This window comes from Phyllopteryx taeniolatus, chromosome 7 (assembly GCF_024500385.1).
Source record: "Phyllopteryx taeniolatus isolate TA_2022b chromosome 7, UOR_Ptae_1.2, whole genome shotgun sequence".
NCBI lineage: Eukaryota > Metazoa > Chordata > Actinopteri > Syngnathiformes > Syngnathidae > Phyllopteryx > Phyllopteryx taeniolatus.
The window spans coordinates 30495086-30520380 of NC_084508.1; the positions used below are offsets into that span (position 1 = coordinate 30495086).

General features: G+C 41.5%; 1 protein-coding gene across 3 annotated transcripts in view; it reads right to left on the minus strand.

Annotated features, from left to right (window-relative positions):
* LOC133481210 (PH domain leucine-rich repeat-containing protein phosphatase 1-like) overlaps positions 1 to 24042 on the minus strand; it is a 40018-nt gene extending 15976 nt beyond the window's left edge. The window contains exons 1-9 of one of the 3 annotated variants that reach the window (XM_061780308.1): positions 22116 to 24042; positions 17730 to 17926; positions 11339 to 11464; positions 11069 to 11217; positions 10672 to 10818; positions 9865 to 10092; positions 5114 to 5316; positions 810 to 870; positions 607 to 702 (exon numbers count right to left, since the gene is read on the minus strand). In XM_061780308.1, the coding sequence (XP_061636292.1) occupies positions 607 to 702; positions 810 to 870; positions 5114 to 5316; positions 9865 to 10092; positions 10672 to 10818; positions 11069 to 11217; positions 11339 to 11464; positions 17730 to 17926; positions 22116 to 23706 (2798 nt within the window). In that variant the 5' untranslated portion in view covers positions 23707 to 24042. The remainder of the gene's footprint in view (positions 1 to 606; positions 703 to 809; positions 871 to 5113; positions 5317 to 9864; positions 10093 to 10671; positions 10819 to 11068; positions 11218 to 11338; positions 11465 to 17729; positions 17927 to 22115) is intronic. The other 2 variants (XM_061780310.1, XM_061780311.1) reach the window with 2 other exon arrangements.
* Positions 24043 to 25295: the final 1253 nt, after the last annotated feature.

The following is a 25295-nucleotide window of genomic DNA, read 5'->3' on the forward strand; positions in this document are numbered from 1 at the left end:
GATGTACGCATTTTATACACTTCTGTTTTATTTCTAAAAGTTGAATAATGCACAGGTTCAAATCCAGTGAAGCCTTAATAAAACAAACGTCGATATAACAAATCTCATAAAACGGACCGTCCGGACTGAACAATGTGTCCAAAAATAGTTTCCATTTGTCACTTAAACTGCCGTCGACAAAGTCTTTTAGTTTGAGAAATGGCCGCTGTTGTTTATGGGCGCTGTGGAGCAATGCAAGCAGAGAATGGCACTGACGTTTTTCCAAGTCACAGATCTACTATATGACTATATCCAATTCCAAAAGACGTGCCTCCTATGCCTATGTGGTGGCAATATTGAATGGACATTGACGTGACATTTTTTTTAACAGCACCTTTGGAGAATACCCCTACTTTTGTTATACCTGTTAAAATGACAAAGACATTCTTATTCTTCTATTCTAGCCAATACACAGCAACAAACAAAGTGTGCTATACGATATCCTTCAGTCCAAATAGATGTTTGGGCCGTACGCTCTATATATTACATTCCTTGAGCTTCTGCTGATATAATGATCTCGACAAGTTTATATTTTATTGGTGTATTTGTGTGTGTGATTATACTCACCGTATGGGCAGCTCAGTAACAGAATTATGGTTTATGTCCAAAAGTTCCAGTCTACTGCTTTCACACACCCAATCAGGGACGACACCTAGTTTGTTCCTTTTGGAAAATAGAAACAGTCAATGTTCACCTAAAAACAAGTACATATTCTATGCTTCTGATCTCCGCTGTAAATAAGGCATATGTTTTGTAATGAGTCTTCGTACCAGGACAAATCCAGAACAGTCAGATTATCTGAGGCAGGCTGCACTTCCAGTTCTTTCAGCTCTGTAATTATAAACACAATATCAATTACTTTTGATCATTAGCGTCACAGCACTTCACTTCTTCCCCATTTTGGTATGTTACAGCCTCCTTCCAAAATTAAATATATTTTTTTCCCTAAAAACTCTACACGTAATCATCCATTCATCCATTTAAGAGTGGATCTGTCCCGATCTTAGGGTCTGAAACAGTTAGGGGCAAACAATCTTAAATAATGAACGTGTACAATATTTATGTCCAAAACTCTTCATGTGTGTGGGGGAAGCTGACGTCTCCCTGAGTCATGACGCCATGAGTTGTGACATGGAACGGAATGAAGCCAATCAAAGAAGCGCCCTGCAAACAGTCATTGTTATAGCTGCCTTGACCTAAACTTTTTGGCTTGCCTGACCGCAATAAAAAACGCTGGGAGTAAATAGAGAGGGAAACTTTGTTCTTTGTAGTTTGTGACCGTGCACGACTCACCAATGGTCAAGCAGAACAACGGAGACCTACCATCCTTGACAATTCACTATATTGACGACGGGGATTTTCAAATGAAAAGTCGGTGCTTGCAGCCGAATGTTATTTGTTGCCTTCTATCTATTAACTGTATTTGTGTCCATTAAGTTGCAATTCGTGATTGCACTTTGTAACAGCACACTTATTCAGTTAGCCCTTGCTAAAGTAGAATTTTTGGGAGGTACATTTATTTTTTTTAATCCATCATTTATTCTCATTTAAAGATTAATTTTGAATTGAAAACGTACATAAAGACCCTTTCCAAAAAAAAATTTGAATATCATGGAAAAGTTTATATATTTCCATAGTTTCATTCAAAAAGTTCAACTTTCACAGATTATAGATTCAGGGCCCACAATTTAAAACGAAACGATATGTTAATCTTCAATACTTGGTTGGAAATCCCTTTCCTTTAATCACTGCTGTGGCATTGAGGCAATCAGCCTGTGGCATTGCCTGGGAGTTATGGAAGCCCAGATTTCCTTGATACTTGCTGTCAGTTCTTCTTTGTTTTTGGGTGTGGTGCCCCTCATTTTCCTCTTGATAATACCCCATAGATTCTCAATGGGGTTTAGATCCGGCGAGTTGGCTGGCCAGTGAAGCACGGTGATGGCATGGGCATCAATCAAACTAGGTTTTGGTGCTTCCTGCGGTATGGGCAGGGACCAGGTCCTGCTGGAAGATGTAATCTGCATCTCCATACAGATCCTCAGCGGAAAGAATCATGAAGTTCTCTAAAACATTCTGAAGACTGTTGTGGTGACCTTGGATTGAAGAAAGCAGAGTTTACCAAGACCTCGCCATGAACTTTTGTGGCTTACCCATCCTATGAAGGGTATCAATGATGGTTTTTTGGCCAGTTGACAAGTCTGCAGTCTTCCCCATATTGAACCCAACTGAGAGAAATGAACCAAACTGAAGCAATTTAAAGACACCTGGGGCAACCTGTGCAGGTGCTTTGAGTTGAATCGATGATTAGTGTGTGACACTCAATTTAAAACTAGATCTGATCTGATCGGCCTGAAGGGTATCGGCCGATAATTAGCATTTTATGCTGATTGGCTGATCGGCTTTAATGTCATAATTCGCCGATCCGATCAATGACGTCATTGATCGGCTCCGCAAAAGACATTTACCCCGCGTCGCCATCGTGTACAGTATATTTGAATCCAAAAGCCATTTTATTTTTAGCCTTGTCGTGTGTCTTTTGACGTAGTACTGCAAATATCTGACCACCAATAAAGTATTAAAAAAAAAAAAACATGTCAGCGGTGTGGGACTGACAACACCTCTGAGACAGACAACATGTAATGCGTGGATCAGACTACAAGACAAATTTGGTCTTTCGCGATTGCAGTATCTCAAACTACTGCAATAAAATCTTGGATTCAGATACCAACACATCCCATCTTTTACGATCACGGGGCTTTATCTTGTCAACTCATAAACACGACCGGATACACTCATTACCATGGCGACGACATTGCGACGCGTGTATTATAAGAACAAAATGGGGGAAAACGTGCTGGTGGTCACCGGTGCTTGGAAGATTACGTTCATTTATTGATTGCTTGATGTATGTTTACGTACTTTTAATACGATACCGCTCGCAAGCAGGCAACAAAAAGTTATGTAGCCTAGCAAGCTAGTGCTAGGACTAACGGTTGCAAGCAAACATGCAGGCGTTCTGTCGAATCATGCTCTAATGTTTTGGTGTGTGTGAAGTAATTACAATAAAGTAATTTAATTACAGTACGTTAGCACCCATTATTTCTGTCATGTTGTAATGTTGGTTTGACCTGACTGATTAGAAAACACGATCTGACTAGAGCAGTGATTTCCAACCTTTATGGAGCCAAGGCACATATTTTACAATTGAAAAATCCCACGGCACACCAACAAACAAAAATGTCACAAAAAGTGGATACATTAATTACTGAATGTGCTTCCTGCCATCTAATAGAAGAGCATTTATAATTTGTTCTGTCACTATGCCTCACTGGCATACATAGAGGAACAAAGATACATTATTTATTGTAAATATAATTTTTTGAGCAATTAAGTACACAAGTATATACAGTAAATGAACAAGTCATTTAAAGAGACACCACATTGCTCAACCTTGTGATCGGATCGGTGATCAGTTATCGTTTTTTTAAACTTGCTGATCGGCCCCAAAAACCCTGATCGTGTAAAGCCTATTTAAAACATTTATGGCCTGCAAAATTTGGGCTGATTTCTTCACAGTATTGAATTTTTTTTGCTTTTTTCCTGATTTTGTCAGTTTTATGAGCTGGAATCCCAAATTATGTAAAAACAAACAAATAAATATGTGGGCCCTGAATCTATAATCTATGAAAGTTAATTTTTTTTGAATGGAATAATGGAAATAAATAAACTTTTCCATGATATTCAAATTTTTTGGAAAGGGTCTGTATTTTTGGGCGAGAGGCGGGGTAACAAAAACAATATCCTGTCCAATGTCGTATTTTGTATGAAAGTGGGTTCCTCAGACGGCAAGAAGTACTTTCCAAAGCAAGTCTTTTTTGATGACAATGGCCCTGATCACGTGAGATCGGCGGCGTAACAAAATTTGCGTTGGTGTTCCGTGTCGAGGTTATTGGAGCACACCACACACAATACAACCAAAAAACTGTTAAATGCCTGATTCATTTATCTTCATGTGTGGGGTCTATAGAAATTATTTTTTTTAAAATGTATATTTGAAAATAATCCTCGTGTGTATCATGCCTTAGTCAGATTATCGTACGGATTTGAAAGAATAACCTTTGGATAAACTTGAAAATGGCGGCACGGTGGACGACTGGTTAGAGCGTCAGCCTCACAGTTCTGAGGACCCGGGTTCAATCCCCGGCCCCGCCTGTGTGGAGTTTGCATGTTCTCCCCCGTGCCTGTGTGGGTTTTCTCCGGGTACTCCGGTTTCCTCCCACATCCCAAAAACATGCATGAATTGGAGACTCTAAATTGCCCGTAGGCATGACTGTGAGTGCGAATGGTTGTTTGTTCCTATGTGCCCTGCGATTGGCTGGCAACCAGTTCAGGGTGTACCCCGCCTCCTGCCTGATGACAGCTGGGATAGGCTCCAGCACGCCCGCAACCCTAGTGAGGAGAAGCGGCTCAGAAAATGGATGGATGGATGGATAAACTTGAAAATGCAAACGGTCAAATTTCCTGCTCGTTGAGTGAAATCATATTGCACCCAGACAGCCAGCGCTGGATACATAAATAAACGCACATATGCTTGAACAGAACAAGGGTAAAAGTGATGAGAAGTGTCCTTTTCACCCTTATTTAGGAAATCAGTCAACCTATTAGCAAATTCCCGGTTTAAGTTATTAATGTTAAAATTATTGTTCTCATAAATGACTGTAGTTTCAATAAATTGTGCATCTTGGGTAAAGGATGTGTTTGACGTTTTTTCAAAAGCTGATCTGTCATTATTTGTGCATACACATGGTCTGAAGAGGTTCTAAATTTGTTTGTAGAGTACGCAGATGTTCAAGTACGAACATAATGATGAATCACAGATTTGTGCATTAAACGTGCGTGTGGACAATTTAAGCACCATTATATATGAATACACTGTTAGTGAATGAGGCCCATTGTAATTTATGGGGTGTTGTGTGTAGATTATTTTTTAGGGGGGAAAAAAGTCTCTCAGAATAAGGCTGTACCATAACCAAAAGGAGAAAGAGCAAAGCGCTGTTAATACTTTGCACTGTACCGTTGTGTGCAGCATGCAGACTCTTGAGGCTGTGTCCACTGACTCTAACAAGGGAGAGTCTGTTTCTGTCACAGTAAAGAACCTCCAGTTTACAGAGAGGCCTGACATCTAGCTCCTGTAGACCAGTATCCCTCAGATCCAGCTGCACAATGTGGATGAGCTGCTGCTTGTCTCCCATTGTCACACTTTGAAGCCGGTTCAGCCTGTACGACAATGAACATAATAAACAGTGGGAAATCAGCTGGTCGTTGATTATCTGTAAATACATTAGACCCTATATCACTGATCAGACAATTCAAACCCACCAGCACACGGATTTGTACTGGTAATTGGAGCATGTCTATTTTTAGTCGCTATATCACGGCATTTGAAGCCTACTGTGTTATTTGCACTCAATTCTATTTTTCTGAAAAGCTGTAAATACTCTGCTATAAAGGGGGGAAACGAAGTGCCCCGAAAAATAACTGTTGGCGAACGTAACAGAGATTAGTAGTAATAACAGTTGTCACAGATGGTATCAAATCACACATGTGCAAGTCTCACAACTCTCAAGGAAGTCCAAAGTCATTTTCTCTTGGGTAAGTCAAATTAAAGGTTTACTCAAGTCCTGTAATAAATCAAGTCAAGTCACCTTTTTAATGCAATCTTACCTGCAGTATCCGGTCTTCATAAAGAGAAAAGACCAATGAGGTCAAACAATGACATTGGCCAATTTATCTAATCTGTAATGTATGCATGTACATGTATAACAATAATATATAATAATTGAACACCACTTCATTCCATAACTTTAATAATAATTATGCAGTTTAATACTGAGTGTCGATCAAAAACTTGTTTTACACTCCAAACAACAAACTTGTTTTTCTTTCTTTCCGCAAAAAAAACAGCCAGACGAGAATACCGGTAATCTGTTTGCTGAAAATCTTATTCAGTCCTAATTTCCTTTTTCAAAGTTGTCGCATTTGCAGAATATGATATTTATAAATAATTAAAAGGGTCTTGTCTGCATAATGATTTCACCTGAAAACCTGACCAACTGGGGCGCCTCATGCCAGCACGGTGCTCTCATTGTAACAGGAGAATAATTTTGGGATGGGTTTTGAAATGTCGTTTTCATTAACTAATTTCATATTTTCAATTTAAAACCATATTTACACAATTTACCGCTTTTAACTTAAATTTACTTTATTTTAAAAGTTAATTTAGTCCATGAACATTATTTTTTTTTAACTCAAATTTGCTTCATTTTAAAACTGTACTGTTCCCATGTAGGTATCCACAATGCTTTGTGTTCCAACATATGATGCTAGCCTGAATAACAAAATACATAACACTTATAATTATAAAAATAATTAATTTCATTCATTCACTTTTCGTACCGCTTATCCTCATTAGGGTCGCGGGTGTGCCGGAGCCTATCCCAGCTGACTCTGGGCGAGAGGCAGGGTACACCCTGAACTGGTCGCCAGCCAATCGCAGGGCACATAGAAACAAACAACCATTCGCACTCACTTTCACACCTACGGGCAATTTAGAGTATTCAATTAACCTACCATGTGTGTTTTTGGGATGTAGAAGGAAACTGGAGTAACCGGGGAAAACACAAACAGGCATGAGGAGAACATGAAAATTCCACACAGCCGAGGCCGGATTTGAACCCCAGTCCTCAGAACTGTGAGGCAGATGTGCTAAACAGTCATCACCATGTCGCCTAGTAAGTAATTTACATTTTTTAAATTTAATTTAAATAACGACAGAGCTTTTGTATAAATTGTGGCAATAAGAAAGATACATTTTGGAGGTGGAGGCGTAGTGAGCTCGCTAACTGGATGCTTTAGTGGTAGAAATGGGAAAAATAATTAGAACTAACTAACTAGCAACTGTCTGGGATAACCACTGATGTTAATAAAGGCGCTCAGTTCTTGTATGTTGGGGGAGGGGAGGACTCATGACAGACCTGAGTGTGTCAATTGACCTCGTTTTAGCCACACCCAAAAAAATAATAATAATAAATAAATCTCCACAATTGACTACTACATAGCTCATGTTTTCTGCAATTATCATCAAACGTTTATAATGCATTAAGAAACAAATTTCTAAATTCATTTTATCGGGTCTTTAAACTCAGTGAGTCCTTCAATGTTAGCTTGTTATGATCCAAAATTCCTGACGTTAAGGCATTGACTCTCGAATAGGGCGACACAATTCTACAGATTTGGAAATATGAAGCTTCGGCTTGACACCAGCGATATGAAATCAAATCCATTTTCCCCATTGATGTGCCATAAATCCATCCCAATCAGAGTCGTGTATATACACAGCTCTGATCCCAACTCCAATTTGTTTTGTGTTTTTAATAAAGAAATTGCACTGTATTGTGTTAAACAAGCGGCACGGTGAACGGTTAGAGCATCTGCCTCACAGTTCTGAGGAGCGGGGTTCAATCCCCAGCCCAGTCTGTGTGGAGTTTGCATGTTCTCCCCGTGCCTGCGTGGGTTTTCTCCGGGCACTCCGGTTTCCACCCATATCCCAAGAACATGCATGGTAGGTTAATTGACAAGTCTAAATTGCCCGTAGGTGTGACTGTGAGTGCGAATGATTGTTTGTTTATATGTGCCCTGCGATTGGCTGGCAACCAGTCAGACCTCCTGCCCAATGACAGCTGGGATAGGCTCCAGCACCCCCGCGACCCTTGTGAGGAGCAGCGGCTCAGAAAATGGATGGATGGATCGAATTAATCTAACTTTAATCATGATCGCGATTTTGGCTGCCACGATTAAATAAGCCTGATCGTCAGCGATTTATTTATTTATTTTTTGTTCTTTGAATTGCTGCATATGAAAAGTGTTTCATTTGCAGTAGTGCCCGCAACCTAGTCATCCAGCCACAGGAGGCTAATATATGGTTAAAGCTTCATTCAGCTCCAGCACTGCGCTCCAGTGCAAACTTCAAAATCAAAGCCTAGAATGGCATTAATGTCCAATGTAAAAATATATGAAACTTTTATTTTGAAGTTGCCTCTTTCAGCACATTGGCGGAGAGGCAACATGTCACGGTAACACACTATTAACAATCGTTGTACCGGTTCCCTCGACTTAAACTTTTGGGCTGGGCTGGCAGCAAGGAAAAACGAAACAAGAGAGGGAAATCACAACAGCAGAGTCCTTTGCAGTTTGTGACCGTGCACGACTGACCAATTGTCAAGCAGAACAATAGAGACATATGGTCCTTGACAATTCACCAAATCGACGGGGATTTTCAAATGAAAAGTCGGCGCTTACAGCCTAAGAATTTAAAGACAAAAATGTAAGAAAATATTGCCTTTTATGCATTAACTACATTTGCTTTCATTAAGTTGCAATTTGTGATTGCACTTTGTAATAACACATTTATTCCGTTAGCCCTTGCTAAAGTAGATTTTTTGGGTAGATTTATTTTTTTAAATTATCATCATTTATTCTTAAAGACTCATTTTGAACTGAGAACTGTTACATATTGTTTGTTTAAAAGTAATGCAATAAAAATAAAGATTTTTCCCTAACATGAGGAATAATCATAATTACAATACTGATCAAAATAATCGTGATTATTATTTTGGCCATAATTGTGCAGCCCTACTCTCAAGCCACGTGTAAAAGTGCTTTGAAAAGGTCAGATTAACAATTAATTGCATGAAGTAGTAATGGTTTTAAAATGGGGTACAATTCAGTTAATAACGGTACATGGAAAACATTTTGATTTCAAAAAGAAGTAAATTGAATTTAAAAAACACTACATGCAGGAAGTATGTGTTCAAATGTCTGTCATGTAGTGTGAGCCACAGGCTAAACGATATCTCCAGCCGTGTTTAATAAAAGGTTAGCTTTCTCTCAAGTGTCTCTGTTTTGTGGACCCACACACAGACAACGCCAAGCGAGGAGGAAACCTGGTTTAATATATACCGGGCACTAAAAGCTTTAAGCAGGTATATTTTCGCTGCTCAAACATGTTGGGGTGTGTACGCAAGAAGGCTTGATCTTTCATGATTATTTTTTATTTTTTTATTTCTTTTATTTATGTATTTTTTTTAATCATTCAAATTTGGCAGGGTTGTTCAAAACACTTCTCTGTGTTATGTCAAATTTAGAAGACATTTATTTTCACATTAAATGGACTTTAAGAACAGGCTTAAGAATTTACAGATATTTACTAGGCAAATTTCACATCACACTTGGGAGTTTTTAAAGTGTGCACCATGCCTCTCCGTAACGAGGAAGTGGTTTGACTGACAGGCCAATCCTCTAAATCTTGGCAGTGGCATTTCCAGCATCCGTTTGCATACCATAACAAATTAATTTTAGATCTTTAAAGCGAACATATAAAATGAACAATAGTCAAAGTCTTACAAGTCATCATGTCAAGTTTAGTCCCAAGCCTTTCCCTCCTAAATCCAAGACTCAAGCGTTTTAACTCACTGGTCATCAAAACACTGACTCGAGTCAACGCTACAATGATTAAATTTCACATTTCTGACAGTGGTATTAGTAGTAGTATACAGTAGATACTGTGACGGGACTATTGTATATTAATCCGTCATTAATTACTGTCAATTTGACTCAGAATCTGTAATTTTTGTTTTTTAAGGATGTCACAAAATGATGCTAACACAGCCTGAGACACAAAATCAGCATGCTGGTATACTATTGGGGGGGGAATGCAAACACACCTCTTGAATAAGTAAATAAATCAATCCAAGATCAACGGTTTACCTGAGATCTATGTGGCGAGTGGACAACCACTGTAGTCTGGCCATGTGCAAGACAGAGATTTGGTTTCCTGCCAGACACAGTCTCTCCATGTCTCTTATCTTGTCCATGACAGGGGGTATACAAGTGAAACAGTTGAAAGACAAGCCAAGGTAGACCAAAGCCTCCAAGGAGCCCAGCTCCACAGGCAATGAGTTCAGGCGGTTTGCATCTAGAATAAGTGTCTGCAGGCTGCAAACATAGTTTTCGGGTTAATTGACAAAAATGGAAAGCACTTTTCCCTCCTCCTTTACTCTTGAAATATGTTATGGTCAATTCTGAAAACCTCAACATTGTGTTGATGAGAGTTATGTGTTGTCATTGTACAGGGGGGGGAATCCATTTAGATATACTGATAAAGATAAATAACGGAAAATGTAATCTATAGATGCAGCCACAATAAGAATTTTTGGTATATCAACGGAAAAAAACAAAACAAAACAGCGATTTACGTAGAATGTGTGTTAACTTTCACAGCTCGTCTAGATTCCCAATAGTTTATCTAGCAGCATTCGGTAAAGGCAGGCCTGTGTGTGTTTCTTGCAAATTGTGCCCCTGAACATAATCAACTATGCACTGAAAAACAAATCTGTCTATTGACACTTATCAATGTCCAAACAGGCCACCATGTAACGACCAATATTTAATGGATGAGATCAAAGTAAAGAATGCTATACAAGTGTATCACCAAAGTATGACCTGAAGGACATTATTAATGTGAACAAACTTCAGACTGGAAGTGAAAGCTGCTATTTTTTTTTCACAACTTACTTGTGCATGTTTCCAACTTCCACAGGAAGGGATGAAAGGCAATTTCCAGACAAGTTGAGCTCAGTCAGTGAGGAGAGGTCACATAAGGCCAGCGGGAACTCAGACAGCGCATTATTTGACAAACTGAGGGTTCTCAGTTTACAAAACCTGCAATGACGATATGGTGCCGCAGTGCTATAATCAATAATCTCTGCTGAAGTGCTGCATTTAATTTGTAATTTACTCTGAGCTGTTCACAGTTAAGAGGAAAGTAGCTAACACAGACATTCTATATCCAAGAGAAGGACAGAGGGGAAAAAAACTTAACTGTTTGTCAGTTGAACACACTGTTTCGAAACACAAAAAAGGCCATCAACTCTTTATGACAGCGTATGGTGTATGTGTCCTAGAAAATCACCTTGTAAGTGCTGGAATCCCTTTGTGCAAGGACATGAAGTTGTTTTTCAGATAGAGATGTGTGAGGTCCTGGCTGTAAAACAGCTGAGTAGGCAATTCCTCTAGACTGCAGCATGACAGATCAATTGAGTTCACCCTCTGGGACACAATCTGATTCAGCGGAGGATGGACAGAACCATTGTGTTCAGTTATAACTATCGTGATAAATCTTGAAAACAACATCAGTGTTAAAAGAAACTACTACAAACATTGAGAAGGTTAAGTCTCACACCTTTGAGGCTGTTCTGTGCCAGCGGAGGTATTCTGTGTATGAGTCATAGCTGATATAGTAGGTCTGGCTCTGGGGACCAACTGAGCTCAGCGCCAAACAGTGGCTGTGTCTCTTCACCTCCTCCACCTGCAATCAAGAACATGTACTGGGTTCTTTGCATCGCAACATTATGTCTTACTGTACCTGAGCTGGCAACCCATAGAAATTCACTTCCACAACAATTTGTGCAAATTTGTCTGAATTTCCATATTTTCACAATTTCGTCAAGAACATTGCCGCGGGAAAGTTATTGTGTTATATTTTGTAATGGGATCAAAATAAGTCTGCATACTGTTCAATTGCAGTACAATCATTACTCTATAATCGTAATAGTTAATAAATTCTGGCTTCAATATTTGTTATTTTATATTATCCATCCATTTTTTTGTAACGCTTATCCACACTATGGTCGCGGGCGTGCTGGAGCCTATCCCAGCTATCATCGGGCGACAGGCAGAGTAAACCCTGAACTGGTCGCCAGCCAATTGCAGGGCACATATAAACAAACAAACAACTATTCGCACTCACATTCACACCTACGGGCAATTTAGAGTCTTCAATCAATCGACCACGCATGTTTTTGGGATGTGGGAGGAAACCGGTGGGCCCGGAGAAAACCCACGCAGGAACGGGGAGAACATGCAAACTCCACACAGGCGAGGCCGTGATTTGAACCCCAGTCCTCAGAACTGTGACCAGTCGCCCACTGTGCCGCTTTATTTCATTTTATATTATATATTTATTTTATGTTTTTATTGCGTCACTGATGATGTAGTGGTACACTCGCCTGACTTTGGTGCGGGCAGCGTGGGTTCAGTCCCCACTCAGTGACAGTGTGAATGTGAGTGCAAATGGTTGTCCGTGTATATATGTGTCCTGCGACTGACTGGCGACCAGTTCAGTGTGTAGTCTGCCTTTCGCCCAAAGTCAGCTGGGATAGGCTCCAGCGCCCTGCGACCCTAACCAGGATAAGCGGAGTTGAAAAAGAATGGATGGATGTTTTTATTGCATCACCCTTGTAACGGGCAGGCACAGTTGCAGCCTGAATCAAAGTACCGTATTTTCACAACCATAAGGCGCACTTAAAAGTCTTAAATTTTCCCCAAAATGGACAGGGTGCCTTATAATGCGGCGCGCCTTATGTGTGCACAGAGTTCCAAAATCTGTAAATGTTGGTGTGTGACTTTGATGAGCGCTCCGCTTGACTGACTGGGAGCATTTCCTACCGACACACTGTTTATGTGGAGGAAAGGCGGACGTGACTGAGAACAGACAGCATGCGGACGTTAAAGGGGGAAGGGTGCGCGTGAAAGAGGACGCTAAAGGCATGCCCCCAGTAGGTACATACTGCCGGGGTGTGCATTGTGCAAAACAACATCGTTTGGCTAAGGATCCCTGAAAATGGCACCTACGAAGAGACACGCTTACGAAGCACAGTTTAAACTGCAAGCTATCAGTTACGCGGAGGAACATGGGAATCGAGCAGCCGTGAGACAATTCAAGATCAACGAATCCATGGTTTGCAAGTGGAGGAAGCAGGAAAACGAGCTTCGCCAAGTCAAGAAGACCAAGCTGAGTTTCCGCAGAAACAATGCGAGTTGGAAGACCAACTCGAGCAACGGATTAATGAGCAAAGAACAGCCGGGAGAAGCGTCTCTACAGTCACAATTCGACTGAGGGCAATAACTCTGAGCTTTCCATCATTCCGGGAGGCTTGACGAAGGAACTTCAACCGCTGGACATCAGTGTAAACAGGGCTTTCAAAGTGAAGTTGCGAGCGGCGTGGGAGCGATGGATGACAGATGGCGAACACAGCTTTACTAAGACAAGGAGGCAGCGCCGGGCGAGTTACGCCACAATTTGTGAATGGATTGTGGATGCTTGGGCTAACGTGTCTGCTTGCACTGTTGTTCGAGCTTTCGTAAAACCTGGCATAATTTCTGAGGAGCAGCACGGCAACGAGACTGACACAGAAAATGACGAGGGGGAACCCGGCATGTTTGGAAGAGAACTTGCCCAGCTGTTCATGTCGGATACAGATGATGAGGACTTTGATGGATTTGAGAATGAGGATTGATCAAAAAAATAACGTGAGTAAATTGTTAAATACTTCAAAGTACAACTGAACTCAGTTTTTCTCCCGCTGCCTTTTTAAAGACATACGCTAGCATGCTAGCATATGTTTTAGCGTGCATGCATGCTACCGTATGTTTTAAAATAGCGTATGTTTTACCATGCCTGCGCCCAATAATAAGGTGCGCCGTATGTATGTGTTAAATACAGAAATAGCACCCGTAACTTAGACTGCGCCTTTTAATACGGTGCGCCGTATGGTCGCACAGATTCTGCTTTGAGCAGAAGTAGTGACTGGTTTCAAGGAGAATGACAACCACACAAGATGCCATTCAATACCAACAGAAGAATAAAATAAGATGTGGATAAAACTTTTATGCGCAAGGTAATCAAAACCTGGACTATTGAGCAAACGGTAGAGGAGAATTTGGAGGAAAAAAGTGCAAATGTGGGAGGCCCATTTGTTCATGCATTTTTGTCTAATGTAAATTCTGTACATAGTTATAATTGTAAATAAATTATTTTTCAGTCGAAAGTACTTTCTCAGTGTTGTTTTATGTTCAGATGTTTGAGATTTTCACCAAAGAAAAAAAATATTGGTGTCAGTCATTGTTCTGCTAGATTGCTAGTCTGCTTTCACAAAAAGGCTGTTTTCTCCGTTTTTTTCTTCCATAAACAGATTTGGCTGAAAGTAGCCTATATTTGACTGCTGATTACTAAAGAACGGTATAAGATAGAGACAAAAATTTGTTTACTGATGAAAGAAGAGAGTCTGATCTTTCATTTGGTGGTTTTGGTGTTTACATCGTCATAGTAAATAATATTCTGTGGGGCTTAGAAAATCAGTGAAATTGCTCGAAAATGCCTGGCAGTCTAGGGGTTCCCTGCTCAGGAAACGGCTGGCAGTGAATGAGTTAGAAAGATGAGAGAGGCTTGTAATTCTCATCATAGCTATACCTCACCGATGTGAGACAGAATGAGAAAAAAAAAAAAAAAAAATCCAGAAAAATCACATTGTCTGATTTTTAAAGAATGTATTCGGAAATTATGGTGGAAAATAAGTATTTGGTCACCTACAAACAAGCATGACCTCTGGCTCTCATAGACCTGTATCTTCTTCTTTAAGAGGTTCTTCTTTCCTCCACTCGTTACCTGTATTCATGGCCCCGGTTTGAACTCGTTATCTGTACAAAAGACACCTGTCCACAACCTCAAACAGTCACACTCCGAACTTTACTATGGCCTAGACCAAAGAGCTGTCAAAGGACGTCAGAAACAACATTGTAGACCTGCATCAGGCTGGGAAGACTGAATCTGCAATAGGTAAGCAGCTTGGTGTGAAGAAATAAACTGTGGGAGCAATTATTAGAAAATGGAAGACATACAAGACCATTGATAATTGCCCTCGATCTGGGGCTCCACGCAAGATCTCACCCTGTGGGGTCAAAATTATCACAAGAACGGTGAACAAAAATCTCAGAACCACACGAGGGAACCTAGTGAATGACCTGCCGAGAGCTGGGACCAAAGTAGCAATGGCCATCAGTAACACACTACGCTGGGACTCAAATCCTGCAGTGTCAGATGTGTCCCCCTGCTTAAGGCAGTACATGTCCAGGCCCGTCTGAAGTTTGCTAGAGCGCATTTGGATGATCCAGAAGAGGATTGGCAGAATGTCATATGGTCGGATGAAACAAAAATAGAACGTTTTGGTAAAAACTCAACTTGTCGTGTTTGGAGGAGAAAGAATGCTGAGTTCCATCCAAAGCACACCATACCTACTGTGAAGCATGGGGATGGAAACATCATGCTTTGGGGTTGGGTTTCTGCAAAAGGGACCAGGACGACTGATCAGTGTAAACGAAAGAATGAATGGGGCCATGTATCGTGAGATTTTGAGTGAAAACCTTCTATCAGCAAGGACATTGAAGATGAAACGTGGCTGGGTCTTTCAGCATGACATTGATCCCAAACACACTGCCCGGGCAATGAAGGAGTGGCTTCGTAAGAAGCATTTCAAGGTCCTGGAGTGCCCTAGCCAGTCTCCAGATCTCAACCCCATAGAAAATATTTGGAGGGAGTTGAAAGTCTGTGTTGCCCAGTGACAGCCCCAAAACATCACTGCTCTAGAGGAGATCTGCATGGAGGAATGGGACAAAATATCAGCAACAATGTGTGAAAAACCTTGAAGACTTACAGAAAATATTTGACCTCCGTCATTGCCAACAAAGGGTATATAATAAAGTATTGAGATGAACTTTTGTTATTGACCAAATACTTGTTTTCCACCATAATTTGCTAATAAATTCTTTAAAAATCAGACAATGCGATTTTCTGGATTTTTTTTCTCATATTGTGTATTGTTATAGGTGAGGTATACATATTATGAAAATTACAGGCCTCTCTCATCTTTTTAAGTGGGAGAACTTGGACAATTGGTGGCTGACTAAATACTTTTCTGCCCCACTGTATACTGTAATAATAAAAGTGACCAGCAGAGGAACCCGTTTGGACATGCTAATAATATTAGCACCCATGTTACGGTAAATTGAACGCTTCAAACAACACACGGAGCAGTCCAGAGTGTTATATACTTATCTCCGCGTATGATATCTATGAATGAGGTCACGGGAAAGTAAAGTGAATGTGTTCTCTTGTACTACAGTACATTATTTGTAAAAGGCGGCACAGTGGACGACTGGTTAGCACATCTGCCTCACAGTTCTGAGGAGCCGGGTTCAAATCCGGCCTTGCCTGTGTGGAGTTTGCATGTTCTCCCCGTGCCTGCGTGGGTTTTTTCCGGGTACTCCGGTTTCCTCTAGACTTTACGCCGATCTGATCGGTGGTATCGGCCGATAATTAGCATTTTATGTTGATCGGCTGATCGGCTTTCATGTCATAAGTCGCCGAGCCGATCAATGACGTCATCGATCGGCTTCGCACAAGACATTTAACGCCACGTCTTCGTCGCATATGAATCCAAAAGCTAGTTTATTTTTAGCCTTTTCACGTCTTGTTGTGCAGTACTGTAACTATCTGACGGCCAATAAAGTTTTTTTTAATTTTGACGGTGAAAAAACACGTCGTCGGTGTGGGACTATTTTGCGGTGTCTCAGACAAAAAACACGTAAGTTATTTGCAGTCTGTGCACAACTGAAGTACGTCGTGGAGAATGTCATCTAAATGCTTTAACACAACAAATTTGATCGAGCACCTGAAGAATGTACACGAGGAGCATGCCGCGTTCAAGTGACGCACCTTTTTTGGGGGGGGGATAAAAATAGAAAAGTCAAAGGGACTCGAACTCTGGACAACACCCGTCCATACAGCTGGGACAGTGAGAAAGTTAGAGTAAGCATGGCATTAACAGTATTTATTAAAGTAATTTAATTGCAATTAAGTAATTTAATTACACTCAGTTAGCACCCATCTATTTCTGTCATGTTTTAATGTTGATTTGACCGAAACGTATGTCAGAGGACAATCCTTGAATGCCACCTAGAGGTCATTGGTGTTTTAACTTTTGTCTAAAATGCTGGAGAATGATTTGAGCTCCAGCACGCCCGCAACCCCTGTGAGGATAAGCTTTACAGAAAATGGATGGATGGATATAGTATACAGTACACAAGTATATACAATAAATAAGCAAGTCATGTAAATAGACATATTGCTCCATCTTGTGATCGGATCAGTGATTGTTTTTTTTTTTTAAAACTTGCTGATCGGCCCCAAAAATCCTGATCGTGTAAAGCCTAGTTTCCTCCCACATCCCCAAAACATGCATGGTAGGTTAATTGAAGACTCTAAATTGGCCATAGGTGTGAATGCGAGTGCGAATGGTTGTTTGTTTATATGTGCACTGCGATTGGCTGGCGAGCAGTTCAGGTTGTACCCCGCCTCTCGCCCAAAGATAGCTGGGATAGGCTCTAGCACGCCCGCAACCCTAATTCAGATAAGTGGTAGAGAAGACGGATGGATGATGATCTTAAACAAAGGGGGAAACTACGCAAAAATATAGGAATTTGAGAAGGGTGCCAATACTTTTTCACGGCACTGTATAATGACTGTTTTGAACAATAAAGTGGTAAGTGATTTTTGGGGGGAGCCGCAGATAAAAACAGCAGCAGATAAAACTAGGCATTGAATTCAATAACGTACATAATATATGCAATATAAATGCAGACAATAAAATTTTCTGCTGGAAAATTAGTAATGGGATGTGCCTTCTATAATATACTGTACTTAAAAATTCAAGGCATGGTTTGACTTGAATACATACCTTGCCTCCAATAAGAGGTAGTATGTGTATCTTGCCCGTGTGGGCGTGTTTCACAGATGACACAATAAGGCAGGTTCCACTCAAAGTGACTTGGCGTTTTGACCAGCGGTTCACAGGCAGTACCAGCTTCCCTTTCCGCACGTTGAACACCCCAGAAAGCTGCACACGCTCTGAACCTCCCACACTCCGAGGCTTTCCTGTAAAGAGAGAAAGGCTTATTAGTCGGGATGCACTGAAACCACTTTTTTTCCCCGGAGTCCAAGTAGCAACAGGTAGGGTAACGGGCTGGAGAAACTCGGTGCTCGTGGAGCAGTACCCACCGAAGACGGAATTGTTTAATGGCATGCCATATCTGTCAAATATGTATTTGTAAGTAACTGGAGTCCAACGAGCACGCTGCAGTATGCCCGCGCAACTTAATCTACGGCAAGCAAGGAGGGACACTCTTGGAATGGAAACAAAAGGTGATTAAAAACTGCTTTAACAGTGCAACAAACAACATGTGGCTGTCAACAACCCCCAGAAAGGGACCTCTTAATACCGGCGCTGGATGATGGGCCCCACCTCCAACAGATGGCTGATATTGCACTATATCAAGGACAACTTTGACCATGGGCGTCAGAGAGTTCTCTATTGGCACCCCCTACTAGCAGGCTTTTCGGAAATAAGTCAACAGAACATAAATGAAAAAAACAAGAGGATGAAGAAAAGCCAAAACACAAACAAGTGGTAACTGTTACATCATGAGAAAAGGAGTGCTGACAGTTTTTCCCAGTCCCACCAAGCCTCACAAGAGTTGACTGCACATTAACTTTAGCAGACCCACTAATAAATAAGTTTAGATTAGTGATTGAAATTAATTTTTTTGGAAGATTGATAAGATAAGATTAAGTAGCTCAAAAACCATCTTGGCGTTCACGCACCAACAAGTCAGTGAGCTAAAAGAAGACAATGCCGAACTTCAGTCAGCCATGAAAGCGATGACAACGGAGGTAGAAGTTCTCAAGAAAGAAAGAAGAAAAAAAAAGAGAAAAAAATTTAAAAACTCAAAGAAGCAATGCTGGACTTACAGTCAAGAAGCATGCGGGATAACGTAATATTTTCCAGCATTTCCGAGAGTACACCTGACAATACAGGGGCTCGAGTAAAACATTTCATGTCGACAGCGCTGACAATCCTGAAGGAAAGACTCACACTCACTAACATCACCTTCCACCAAGTACATAGACTAGGAGGACCGCGAGTAGGGAGTCATCCCCGTCCTATCATCGCCAAATTCGAACATTTCCAGCAGTCTTTGTAAAGTCAAAAGGATGGGAGCTGAAGGGTATACAGTTTGGGATGAATGACCAGTTTCCACGCGAAATCAATGAGCGACGGAAAGTCCTGTACCCTCTAATGAAGAATTACCGCCAACAACGAGAATGTGCCTCACTGGTTGTGGACATACTATACGTAGACTGTCAACTGTTTTGCGATTCCAAAGTCACCCCTTGGCTCTTCTAATAGATGAGTATTCCTTTCAAGTTTGCTCTAATATTTGGTATTTAGTGAAGAAAAACGGTGTAGTAATTTGTTTAGGGGGGGGAAAGGAATTGTGCACATCGTATTGCACCCTCTTCTCACTGACATGGGACATTTCCCTTGTTTTCTTTTTACTTATCTTTCTCTATGGTATTTCCTTTTCCCTTCTTTATGGCACCCAACCCCCCCTCCCCGCTCCCTGACTGCTCACTCCCCCTTCCCTGACCCCACCATACGCATATGTACCATATTTTCACATCCATAAGGCGCACTTAAATGTATTAAACTTTCTCCAAAATGGACGGTGCCCCTTATAATGCGGCGCGCCTTATGTGTGCACCGAGTTCCAAAATCTGTAAATGTTGTTGTGTGACTTTAATGAGCGCTCCGCTTGACTGAATAGGAGGATTTCCTGTCGACACGCTGCTTATATAGAGAAAGGAGGACGTGACTAAGGACAGCATGCGGACGTAAAGGGGAAAGGGTGCGCGTGACAGCGGACGCTAAAGACACGCCCCCAGTGGGTATATAGTTCCGGTATGTGCATCGGTTTGGCTAAGGACCCCCGAAAATGGCACATATGAAGAGACACGCTTACAAAGCACAGTTTAAACTGTAAGCTATTAGTTACGCGGAGGAACATGGGAATCGTGCAGCCGCGAGAGAATTTGAGATCAACGAATCCATGGTTCGCAACTGGAGGAAGCAGGAAAACGAGCTTCGCCAAGTCCAGAAGACGAAGCTGAGTTTCCACGGAAACAAGGCGAGGTGGCCCAAGTTGGAAGACCAACTCGAGCAATGGATTAATGAGCAAAGAACAGCCGGGAGAAGCATCTCTACAGTCACCATTCGACTGAGTGCAATAACTTGGAGCTTGCCATCATTCCGGGAGGCTTGACGAAGGAATTCCAACAACTGGACATCGGTGTAAACAGGGCGTTGAAAGTGAAGTTGCGAGCGGCGTGGGAGCGATGGATGACAGATGGCGAACACAGCTTTACTAAGACTAGGAGGCAGTGCCGGGCGAGTTACGCCACAATTTGTGAATGGATTGTGGATACTTGGGCTAACGTGTCTGCTTGCACTGTTGTTCGAGGTTTCGGAAAAGCCGGAATCATTTCTGAGGAGCCGCACGCCAACGAGACTGACTCAGACAATGACGAGAGGGAACCTGCCGTGTTTGATTGAGAACTTGACCAGCTGTTCATTTTGGATACAGAAGATGAGGATTGATCAAAAAATACCGCGAGTACCTTGTTAAATCCGTCAACAAAGTACAACCGAACTCGGTTTTGCTCCCGCTGCCTTTTTATTTTCACTTTCACGCCAGGCTCTCACTGCTTTTTTGACAGCTGTGTGTCTGTCTTAAGTATCTCGAGGGCCCCTGCAGCACTCTACATTAGACATTTTGAAAGGTCCATATGAATGAGGAAGTTCAGATGATGAATAGAGTGCAAAAAGTCCACACACACCTGCTCAAATGCCAGATTTTTTTGATATAAAAAAATAGACCAAGAACATTTCAAAACTTTTTTCACCACTGTGACAACTCGTACAACTCAATTTAATATATATATATTTAATCTTTTCAAATGGGGAAGTAAAATAACTGAAAAGGCTGCACAAGTCTGCACACCATAACTGGGATGTGGCTGTTTTCAGAATTTCCAATCACAATGAACTTGTGTTACACCAGAGTCAGCACACACCTGTCACCATTTAAAGTGCCTCTAATTAACCCTAAATAAATGTCAGATGTTCTAATAGGGTTTTACTGACACTTCTTTTAAGCTTTTCAGCAGAAGCCTTAGGGTTTTATGCTAACGCTGACTGCTATTTCGCTGTTCATAATTGCTTCCACCTTGTTAAAGGCCACAGTTCCGGCTCAAGAAAAACAGCACCAAAGCATGATGCTTCCATTGCCATGCTTCCCTGAAGCACATCGATTACAGGACACTGCTGATGGTCATTGTGCATGCAAAACCGTGTAAATTCACTTGTATGTGCCCGCAGACACATTCCCCTGGAACTTATTTACTAGGTGTGGGGCCACTCACTCATTGTGAGAAATAACTTATGACTATGTGAACTTCTTGGGTATCCCCTCACTCACACTCTGGTTCTATAGACGTTTATAATTTACATAGCCAGTCCCACCACGCTTCAGTTGTACAGCCGGGTTCACGACCCTTGTCCTGCGTGCTACCACTCCGTCCGTGTCCTTCATATTTGTGATATGAAAAAAAAGAGCAAGATTTTTTTTATATCCACTGTAAGTTCATTTCAGCTTTATGCCAACTACAAAAAAAAATTAAATAAAAAATAGAGTAATGTGATCCATGTCAGTCATGAAAAGAAAAAACAAGATGGGCACACATTCAATTTACCTCCCTTTTTAAGTTTTTGTTTAGTGGCATGGATGGACAAATATACAGTGCACAATATGACAGCCCTCAATGTTGATACTGTGCAAATTTGAAAAACTTTGTAAAGTACAGTTAAAAACATGAATGTTAGGAAAATGGTATGCACGGTACTCCGTTATCACATCATGAGGTTTTTACTTTGTGGAAAGTGTAAAAATGAGGTCAAAACCCGTATTCAATTGTCCGTCATCCCAAAAGAGATCATGACGGTTTCCAAACATCTTTACTCGGCAGCAAGGCACACAATATGTACGCACAACAAAAAGCACACAATAACCGACCGCTGTACTGAGCAGATAGCAGCTCTGACATCTACTGTACACGATATGAGGTAAGGAAAATGAAACCTATCACAATAATTGTTAATTTAAGACATACAGTGCATATATAACTCAAATTCAAATCCAGTAATGATTTTTTTTTTCTAATTACTCACCAAAGTAGAAGCGAATTAGGCTGCCAATGCCTGGATTCATTCCCTCCTCCTGCACCCTCCATGGGTCTTCAAAGCCCAGGTTAGTGAGGTATTCATTTAATATTTGCAGAGGCCTCTCGTCATCTCGTAGACGTCGCACAATTCCACCGTGCAGCTGGACAAAGAGAGCCGGACTTGGGCTTGTATTGATCGGCTCTGGCCAAGCTCTGCTCCCTGCCAGGATCTCCGGGTCAGGCTGCACTGATGCTTGGTTATTCAGGGGCCGGGCCTGAGGACTGCTGGAGGATTTGGAGGAATGTTTCACTACTTGTGGTGAATACTTGCAATCGCCAGCTGCAGCCCCGCCGGCATCTTCTAGCGTGCTTATCAATTGCTGTGGAGCCTTTGTGAGGTATGTAGTTGAGGGCAGGTCTGCAGGAGAGTTGCTGGCAGAATGCGTTGGAGAGGAGGTGAGCTCAACCTCATCAGAAGAGCTCTCAAATGGGTCCGGTCCCTCTGTGGCACTGTCACAGTTGGGGCTCAAAGCTGATGAGTCTGTACCCAAACCTGTGCCTTCACTAAGTGAGTCCTGCTGCAGTGTGCTTTTGGGTCCTCCTAGACTTAACTCCTCGCAATTACTATTCTCCATATCTGATCCAGAGTACACTCCAGAACAGTCGGTGGTAGCGCTCAAGTTTAAATCCATGCAAATGTCAGTCAGGCAAACCTCTGATGAAGAGTTACTTGCAGTTCTATCACCCAAAAAGAGGCTTGTATCGAAATAACACTGCTTTGTCCGACTGTTAGACTGCAGACCCTCATTTTCTTTGGGATCTGAGCCATCATTATGTGTAACATCAATCTGTCCATTAATACCCTTACAAAAACTTACATTAGCAGTATTTTCACAATTTACTCTCAAGACAGACTCGGCTTTACTTGCATGCAATTTACTGACCACCTCTGTAGCTGTAGTATCCACTGTGCATAGCACCGGCCGTGGGTAGGAGGGCATGAGCCAGTCGTGGACGTGAATGCAGCCCCTTTTAAGGTCCGCTGTCACCCACCCCTTATCGGAGGCCAGAAGCTGCTTTGACTGTTTCTGCCTGAGGAAGGTTTTCCTATCCAGACTCAGGGTGCTCAGTGGAGAAGCGGAAGGAGCGGAACCGGCCGCCTCCGCGGAAGACACACCGGGAGAGCAGCTCGTCGGCGGGCACCCTAGCGACAGATTCCTCTTGTGCCGCTGGCGTCTCTTACTCAGCAAGGAGTTGGTCGAAGTGCTGTTGTTGACGGATGAAATGGTGTAAATGTTACCAGTCTTCACCGAGGACATGTTGATATTTTTGGCCGCACCGCCGATAGCAACTTGGTTTTGGTAGATCCCATTCCTGATGGCAATCTGGAGAAGGGAGGTGGCCGCGATTCCCTTCCCTAAGAGTTTTGCCTCTGAGCCTCCACCCTCATCTTCGCCAATGGATGCTCGTTTTCCAGTAGACAGTGATGTAAATCCGCTCGATTTCACGTGGACGCCGTTATGATTAGACTCTGGCGTCCATTGTGGCGTTTGCGAGGTTAAAAGAGCTCGACACTCGTCTTCCTTCACACGTTCCATCCCCGTACCGAGAACAGCCTGCAGGTGAAGGCTAGCCTTCGTTAGCGTGGAGCCTTTAGCTTGGACGAGTCGAAAACGAATGGGACTCCGGTTAGCCTAGCACACGAAGTTGCTGCGTCGTTCGTCCAAAGAGTTGTTTCGCCACATCATCCCATTGTTGTTAGCTCAACGGCAAGAGCTAACCAGCTAGTTGAGATGTTAAAACGCGGTTCGAGTTTGTCGCCGTGGAAGACAGCGGGAGAAGGCGAGTCCCGTTGTACAGACGGATGAGTGACGGACGGCAAAGCTGGGCGGGTCTCATTGAATATGATGAATAATGGTGCATTCGGGGTCCAACTAATGCTCGGAAATTTACTCTTTTCATGGTAAAAACTACAAGGAAATGAGGACAGCACCGCCCCTCGATTATCTCCCACATGGAAGGTTTTAATTGACTTGAATGTTTTCAGGATTTATTAATTGGAATAATAATGCTTATTAAAAATATATAGATTGGAATGTGTAGTAATATAATTATGGATCAATTGAGTTCACAGGTAAGGGGAAGTCACTTTATGTATTTCCTTTGTGACCTAAAACTATTTTTGCATTCATTCATGCGTCACACGAACTTGTTGCGACCTTCTACTTGTCCCGGCTTGTGTTATTTTATGATGTCTTTGAAATGACCCTACCTAGTGACACTGAGCCACATGGTAGAGATAGGCCTACTACAGTGTAATGCCATGAGAGTATGTGATAGGAACTCAAAGTTAATAAAATACGTAAACTGAGCAATTTTCAGTAAAAAAAAAAAAAAAAAAAAAGGATTTAAATTTTTTTTTTTAATGTTCATTATATTAACATCATAATTCAGTACCAAGACAGTGTTGCAAATTACTGTATTACTGTACTGCATTACTTACAAGTTTAAAATTTAGGATATGATTTATTACTTTATTAGAGGGGTGTGTGTGAGTCCCATTGAGTTTATTTTGAAACTTATTCAAAATTTTAATCTATTACAAAGTAATATATTAAAGTGTTTTTCAAACAATTCTTACAAAATAAAGAATGATTTCCATTCGGATGTTGACATGTTTCCACTGAGATTTAGTGCATCTGAAGAAGGGTCATTAAATTTGGCATTTAGATGGCAAAAGCTTTCAGAGGACAAATGAGTTTGTACCATGAGCAGGGGTGAAGATGACTACAGTTACAGTATATCCCTGGACAATTTATTTGTTGTAGTCTAATCAAGTGATTAGAACTGATCAAAAAAATAATTGAATACATCCAAACCACAGGAAATTAATTATATAATGCTTCCTCTTTGTGGTGATTTCAATTTACTGCATGCATGAAAAAAAAACAAGAATGACAAGCCGACAAAACGGAAAGGGAAACATTTTCTTAATATTTGCTGTAAATTACTCTATGAGGCAAAAACAGTACTAAGGAGTGTGCTTCTTCCATTGTCAATGTAATAGGGATTGTATAAACCATTCAAATAAACAAGTGCTTCTACTCACAAGTAAGTAAGGGTAACTAAGAAGTCACTGAACTAATAATTATGTCAATGCGGAATTCATCCTGAATAGCCATCCCTT